The sequence below is a fragment of the Gymnoscopelus braueri genome, assembly GCF_963280865.1.
Source record: "Gymnoscopelus braueri genome assembly, chromosome: 13".
NCBI classification, from domain to species: Eukaryota; Metazoa; Chordata; class Actinopteri; order Myctophiformes; family Myctophidae; genus Gymnoscopelus; species Gymnoscopelus braueri.
This window is the reverse complement of record NC_137615.1, coordinates 45598294-45606266: the sequence shown is the minus strand read 5'-3', so window position 1 is coordinate 45606266 and position 7973 is coordinate 45598294. Positions and strand designations below refer to the sequence as shown.

At 43.6% G+C, this 7973-nt stretch overlaps 1 protein-coding gene across 1 annotated transcript; it reads left to right on the top strand.

Moving 5' to 3' along the window:
• The first annotated feature begins 5149 nt into the window (after nt 1-5149).
• LOC308098507 (E3 ubiquitin-protein ligase TRIM39-like) lies at nt 5150-7619 on the top strand. Its single transcript, XM_080446895.1, has one exon. The coding sequence runs from the start codon at nt 5365-5367 to the stop codon at nt 6991-6993; it is 1629 nt and encodes a 542-aa protein (XP_080303021.1). The 5' UTR covers nt 5150-5364; the 3' UTR covers nt 6994-7619.
• The last annotated feature ends 354 nt before the right edge of the window (nt 7620-7973 follow it).

Below are 7973 nucleotides of genomic sequence, written 5' to 3'. Positions count from 1 at the left end.
ACACACACACACACACACACACACACACACACACACACACACACACACACACACACACACGTTATAGATTAACTGTATACCTGAACGACAACTGCCTTTTTGTTTTTATGTGGAGCACATAAAAGCTTTCTGTTTGTTTGTTTGTTATTTTTGTTGGCATATTGGTATTGGAGCAGTCAGAGCTCAGATTATTGTTCAATAATTTAAAAAAATGATAACAAGAATTTCTCCCTGCATGCCTATCTGTTTGACTGACAGTTTTATTGATCACTGAGATAGCATAGACTTGGAATGAAGTTGGTTCAATGTTGAGGAAAAAAGTTTCTATGCAGTAAAGCACTTTTTCCATGTTGCTGTAGCTTACAGTAGCTTCAGTGTAGTGAAGCTTCATTTAATGTAGAGTAATTGGTAGCTCAAGTGGTTCTCAAACATTTTCATGTCAAGGACCTCCAAATCGATGTACTGCATTTACACACATCTACAGCTACATTGCGTCGTGAGCTTGTGGAGTGCTATTTTCGATTAGCCGAAAAATAAATCAGGGCTTAGTTGACGCTTAATAAGTGTGCAAACTGTTCCTCAATTTTCTGGGGACACCCCAGCATCCTCGGACCCCTGGGGGTCCCCGGAACCCACAGTGGGAATCACTGGCTTAGCTCACTACACTTTTCAAGGAGCTTGTCAAACACTGCTTAGTTTCCATGGACCAGTGGAGTGAACCTACGGCCAGGATAAATTGTATGGAGATTTACCCATGGTTTATTTAACAGCAGGTGGTCAGACCTTTCATTTGAAAGTAGCTTTAGCACCCAGTCCACATTATGCAGTTATCCTTGGTCAAGATGTGCCCACAGATTTAATACAGTGAAAATAGAATAGTCAGTGAAAATAGAATAGCCAAATGAGTACCAGTGAGCTACAGGTAGAGGGTGCTACAGAGGGGTCAGATCCAGACCTTCTATTAACATGGTTATTACCAGGTCTCACTGTGTGAAAAAAGGCACTTAGAGAGTTACTACGATGCAGAGTTGGAGGCAGTTCCCATTAAAGCATCCAAGCCCAAGGCCTGCGTATCGCTACAACAACTCTTTGTGTGTGTGTGTGTGTTTGTGTGTGTGTGTGTGTGTGTGTGTGTGTGTGTGTGTGTGTGTGTGTGTGTGTGTGTGTGTGTGTGTGTGTGTGTGTGTGTGTGTGTGTGTGTGTGTGTGTGTGTGTGTGTGTGTGTGTGTGTGTGTGTGTGTGTTTTAGAGCTATTTGAATTGCAGAAAACTTACGAATAATGGTTAATGTGACCAAATTCACATTATTCATATAGGCTAAACGCCTGCATATTTTCTACATAGCGTCAACTACTCTTCCTGTGGCTTCCAGCAGGTTTCCAATAACCTACTATAGTTGAGGCATACAGTGTCTGCTGACAAGTGGTGGATGTGGTGGCCCTGGTCTTCTCCTCCTCCTCCTCTGCAGACTGTTACAGCCAGTGTTGCTATATGTCTGCTTATTATAAGCGACTTTGGGCTTGCTTTTCTGTAAATATTGGTAGTTGCATTTCTTTGGCCTTGCTTCTTAAGTGTAGTTGCTTATTTGGGCTTGTTTCCTAATGTCATTTAAACAAATGGTTTTCAACCCATTTTCATGTCAAGGAACCCCACATTATTATGTAATTGTCTGTGGACTCCCATCTGAAAATATTTTGTGCCAGTGGAATGTTTCAAAAATATTCAAAAAAATGTTTGTTTTGAAAATGGCAGATTTACAAGCTCACAACACGTTGCGTCGCGACACGTTGTGAGCTTGCAGATTGGATTATTTTCAAATAGCCAATGTATATAGGTTGTGCTCATACAAGCGGCCTTAGTCGCTTATTTTGGGCTTGTTTTCATAGACCTGGTTGCTTATTTCTCTCGCAAAATCTGGCAACGGGGGTTACAGCTGCTGTGATGAAGATTGTAGTGTCCTTCGACACCAAAAAATACACTCGACTCACTCACTTACACACTTAACTTATTCAGCTGACCCATAACAAAGACCTTATTTAAATGTTGAATAGATAACAATGGCCACCCACATAATTTCGTTCTCAGGTTTCCTGCTGCCTGTAATGAAAATAAAAGGAAATCTGCATGCAATAATTTAGCTTGCTGCCTATTCTCTGACTTAGCCAACAAAATGATGTACATGGATGGTCGCATACCACTTACAAAGGCGGGTGAATGCTTATTATACAAGACGTTTAGCAATTGTTATTATTGCTGGCTTTGTAGAGGATAGTGTTACCGTACTTGAGGACAGGAGGAGATCAAGTTCGACCAACTAAACTAGTTTTTAGTTTGGCAAGGTACTTCTGTTTTGTTTGGCATTAGGTGTATTCAGGTATTCTATGTTGATGAACCATGCCAGTGGAACAATGGCATTTTTTACTTGTGAGTCAAAATAGAGGTGTACATGATGAGTGATTAGATAAAGAAGGGCATGGTAGGATTTAAAGGAATGCAGTGTGTGTCACAACAACTAGGTTGATGCGGTATCCTGCAGTCAGCAGTCGAGAGAGAGAGAGAGAGAGAGAGAGAGAGGAGAGAGAGAGAGAGAGAGAGAGAGAGAGAGAGAGAGAGAGAGAGAGAGAGAGGGGGGGGGCAGAGAGTTTCTATTGTTGTGTGCACATACACTCCGCTACCGTTAAGTGCACATCACTACCAGGGGCCTCATACTAGGGTTTATGGATTACAACCACTACATTAAGAAAGAGGCATCATTGCTGACAATCCGGCCAATCACTGTCGTGTCATCAACGTACTTGAGGATGATGTCGGAGTTATGTGTGGCTGCAGAGTCATGTGTGTACATGGCCATGGGGGTAGGGGAGAGGGCTCAGCCCGCATCCCTGGTGTGTTAAAGTGCTGAGGGTCAGGGCGTTGGGATGCCCTTTCTCACCACCTGATGGCGGTTCAAAATAAGCACTAAAAAGTACTAAAAAGAAGAAAACAACACTACATTGTAACCTAGCGAGCGCACCCACAAAATGTTGCTCCTTTCCCTTCCCCCCTGCAGAGTGTTACAGAGCTGTGACAATTTCACTATCCACCTAGATAATTTCCTTCTCAGTTTTCCTGCTGCCTGTAATGAAAAGCAAAACAAAAACTACGAATGAACTGGTGCTGCTAATCTCTCTATAAAAAAAATGAGGTTTAGGAATGACTTATAGACAACATAATTATGTACATAGATGGTAAGTCCACTCTAGCATACAGTACAAAGGTGGGTGAGGGCTTATTGTACGTCAAGATTGCTGGCTTTGTAGATGACAGTGTTACTTGAGAACAGGAGGAGATCAAGTTCGACCAACTAAACTTGTTTTTGGGTTGGCAAGGTACTTGGCATTAGATGAACACAGGTATTCTACGTTGGTGGTTCTCAAAGTGGGGTCCTCGGGTGGGAAAATGTGTTAAAACCGCATAACAACCATTTTAACCACTTTATCCATTTATGCGTTGGCGATTTAAAAATAGCAGATCTACAAGCTTGTGCCGCACTGCCAGCTTGTACATTATGCTATTTTTTAACATATTTCGAATCATTTCCCTGGTACAAAACCTTTTCAGATGGGGGTTCGCGGCCAAATACATATGAATTTGGGTGGTCCTTCGCATGACAACGTTTGAGAAACACTGTTCTACGTTGATAAAAATAAAAATAAAATTACAAATACTTGAGAGTCAAAACAGACATAGCCTACATGATGAGTGATTAGGTAATGAAGGGCATGGCAGGATCTAAAGGAATGCAGCAGTGTCAGAACAACTCGGTTGACGCTGTATCCTGACAGTCAGCAGCCATTCAAGAGGGTGAGGAGTAATTGTGCTAGAATTTTAACTTATATTGTTATGTTGTTCACCTTTTGTCATTGTACTCCAGTAATGACTGTCACAACTTGCGACAGAATCAAAGAAGAATATATACTCATGCACACACACGCACACACGCACGCACGCACGCACGCACGCACGCGCACACACACACACACACACACACACACACACACACACACACACACACACACACACACACACACACACACACACACACACACACACACACACACACACACACACACACACACACATCATCTTTAATGTACAACCAGTTTATGGTGATGATTCCTGGGGGTCACTGTCTGGACAGCTGAGGTGTGCAGACATTATTCCTTACAGCGTCTAACTTATCAACGATCACACTTTATTTTGTTTCTCCTCTAGTTGATTTTATACCTATAACACTAATGTCCCCATATCTCCTGGTCTCTCTCTTCCACTGACATGTTGGTTTGATATCTGCTGGTTACTCTCTTCCAGTATGGAAACCTTTGTAAGCAGGCTGTGTGTTTCCCACTGATGTCTAGCCACGCCCACCAACACTACACCACTGCTGTCAAGTTGAGTCCTTAAAATCACATACGTTTACTTTCCTCACCTGAATGATGGTGAAATCAGTCCTGCTGACACTATGTGTTGAAGCATCCTTGAACAAAACACAAGAACCCTAATTGATCCTGATGAAGCACACTTGCATGGCTGCCAGTGAAAGTTAATGTGTGTGCATTGTAAAGTCCCTGCTATTGTTCCCTGTTTACGTCAAGTGTAATAAATAAAAGACTCTCCTGACATCTCATTAAACCAATTCAATGTTTGGAGCATACGCTACAGTGTGTAGATTCAGGGTGACTTTGTGACCACTGAGATGTAGAGCTGTGTACAATGAATAAGCACACATTTTTACTTTAATTTCTCCCAGGGTTTAAGCGGCCACATTTGCATTGCGTGTCAATATGCTAACATGTTTTCCCATAAATACCCTGTGTCAAAGACATCACACCACTTGCCTGTTTGGCGACATACCTGATGGCCTCGGGCACAAACTGCACGAGGGAGTTTCTGTCTGTCTGTCTGTCTGTCTGTCTGTCTGTCTGTCTGTCTGTCTGTCTGTCTGTCTGTCTGTCTGTCTGTCTGTCTGTCTGTCTGTCTGTCTGTCTGTGTGTGTGTGTGCGTGCGCGAACCTTGCAACAGGTCTATGGTGTGTCAAAGCCCCGCCCCCAGACTCACCTGAGTCGACAAGATGCATAATTATTCAGTTCCCCACCAACTTCCATTGAGGGAGGACAGGCTGTCTTTCCACAGCTACAGGAGGGAATACTGACCCAGACCACTGGAACCTGCTGCTGACTCTGTCAGCTGAATGGACTTTAACCAGAACCAGGATTCACAGTGAAAGTAAACTTCAGGGAACATTCTAGAAGAGGAAGTGTTACAACCACTGACTGCCTGATTTCCTGGCTTGAGCAAAGTGTTTGTAGTTTCACACAGAGACAAAATGGCCTCAAACTCGTCTCGCTCAGATGAGAATTATTCCTGTTCTGTGTGTTGTGACATCTTTAAAGATCCTGTTGTCCTGTCATGTAGCCACAGCTTCTGTAAATCCTGTCTGGAAGACTGGTGGAGAGAGAAGAAAATAAAGGAATGTCCACTTTGTAAGGATAGACATTCAAAGGATCCGCCCTGTAACCGGGCTCTGAAGAATCTGTGTGAGGACTTCATACAGGAGAAACATCAGAGAGCTTCAACAGGGTCTGAGGTTCTCTGCAGTCTGCATGCTGAGAAATTCAAACTGTTTTGTCTGGAATGTGAACAGCCAGTGTGTCTTGTGTGTCGAGATTCTAAAAAACACATCAACCACAGTTTCAGACCCACTGATGAAGCTGCCCCGGATCACAAGGAGGACGTCCAGAAATCGCTGAAGCCTTTACAGGAGAAACTGGAGGTCTTTAATACATTTAAAACAAACTATGATCAAACAGCAGAACACATTAAGTTCCAGACTCGGTACACAGAGATGCAGATGAAGGAACAGTTTAAGAAGCTTCATCAGTTTCTACAAGAGGAAGAGGAGGCCAGGATCAATGCTCTGAGGGAGGAAGAGCAGCAGAAGACTCAGATGATGAAGGAGAAGATTGACATTCTGATCAGAGACATAACAACCCTTTCAGACACAATCAGAGCCATAGAGAAGGAGCTGAGAGCTGAACACATCTCATTCCTGCAGAACTACAAGACCACAATGGAAAGAGTCCAGCTCACACTGCAGGACCCACAGCCGGTCTCAGGAGCGCTGATAGACGAGGCCAAACACCTGAACAACCTGACCTTCAGAGTCTGGAACAAGATGAAGGACATTGTCTCCTACACTCCTGTCATTCTGGACCCCAACACTGCCCATCCAGGACTGATCCTGTCTGATGATCTGACCAGTGTGAGATGTGGACCGATACAGCAGCTTCCAGGCAACCCAGAGAGGTTTGACAAAAGGTACCTTGTCCTGGGTTCTGAGGGCTTTAACTCAGGGACTCACTGCTGGGATGTTGAGGTTGGAGACAATCCAAACTGGACAGTAGGTGTGTTACCAGAGTCTCTTCGGAGGAAGGAAACCACAAGTCATAGTTTCTTGGGTTTCTTCAGTCGGGACAACGGCTGGGGAATAGAGTTAAACGAAGGTAAATACACAACAGTCGACTCATCAGGGTCACGCATGGTTCTCTCAATTCAGAAACCCCAGACGATCAGAGTCCAGCTTGACTGGAATGAAGGAAAGTTGTCATTCTCTAAGCCTACTATATACACAAACACCCACATACACACCTTCACACACACTTTCACTGACACACTCTTTCCATTCATTTGCACTGATCATATTCTCCCAGTGAAGATTTTACCAGGGAATATCAGTGTATCACTGGTTGACGTGGTCCGCACCAAGATATATGCATTGCCCCCTCTCTACCCCCCCAGTGTATCACCGGTTGACGTGGTCTGGGCCAAGAAATCTGGAATGCCCCCTCCCCCCCTCCCCCCCTCCCCAGTGTATCACCGGTTGACATGGTCTGCACCAAGAAATGTGGAATGTTATCCACCTTCGCGCGACTACCCCCCGCCCCCTCGCCGATGACGGGGTCAAGAATGCCCCCTCCCCCCCCCAGTGTATCACCGGTTGATATGGTCCGCACCAAGAAATTTGGAAAGCCCCCCCCCTCCCCCACACCGATACTATGAATAATTAATTCCAATCAGACTATTAACGATTATGGAAACGCCCAGACAAAACCTATACATACAATCCATTAGAAACTCTTAATATAATAATTAAAGGCAGATACAATAGCTAGGCCTCATTATTCTTGCATAACACATGGTCATAAATAAAATATTTATTGGAACATTAGCCTACATTTAGGGAGATTTGGCCTTTTATAGACAGAATTGTCGGTCCTCCATGTTTCCTTAATTTTAGAAGAGAAAGGAAAATACATTTGAGGCAGAACAGAACACATGGAAAAAAATCCCAAACTGCGCATTTCCGTCTATAAACCAAGAGGACAGCGGCATAGCCTACTGTCTGTACAGTAGTTGCGAGGTTGAGATGAACAGAGCAGCAGCAGCTCAGCGCAGTCAGGGAGCCCACAGTATCCACGCCTCTTCTGACTTCCTCCACGTTATTATTAGGCAGATTAGCCTACTCTCACGGTAGTTACGCCGCTGAAGGTCCAGTGCAATGAGGGAGAGAGGGAGAGACATATGGCACTGTGCAGAATGTATCTTACCAAGTTGCTTATTTCTAACCTAAAATCTTTTCACATACATATTTTAATTTGCTGATTAAGTTTACAATGAGTAATACACCGTCTGGATGTCATCTTGAATGAGATTCAAAACGGAGTAGCTCTGTAATTAAAATCAGCTGTGTTTGGATGAACGTGCAGCTATGGGAATCACACAGGTGAACGAAATCAAGACGTTTTCGTTCACAGGAAGTAATTAACACATTGACTGCCAGAATTATTTCAGATTTTTTGCAGTTTATTGCCAGAGATTTTTCATTGAAAAAAAAAAGTACTCAGGAGCCGAGATACATAATTTTTAAGTTTTAAG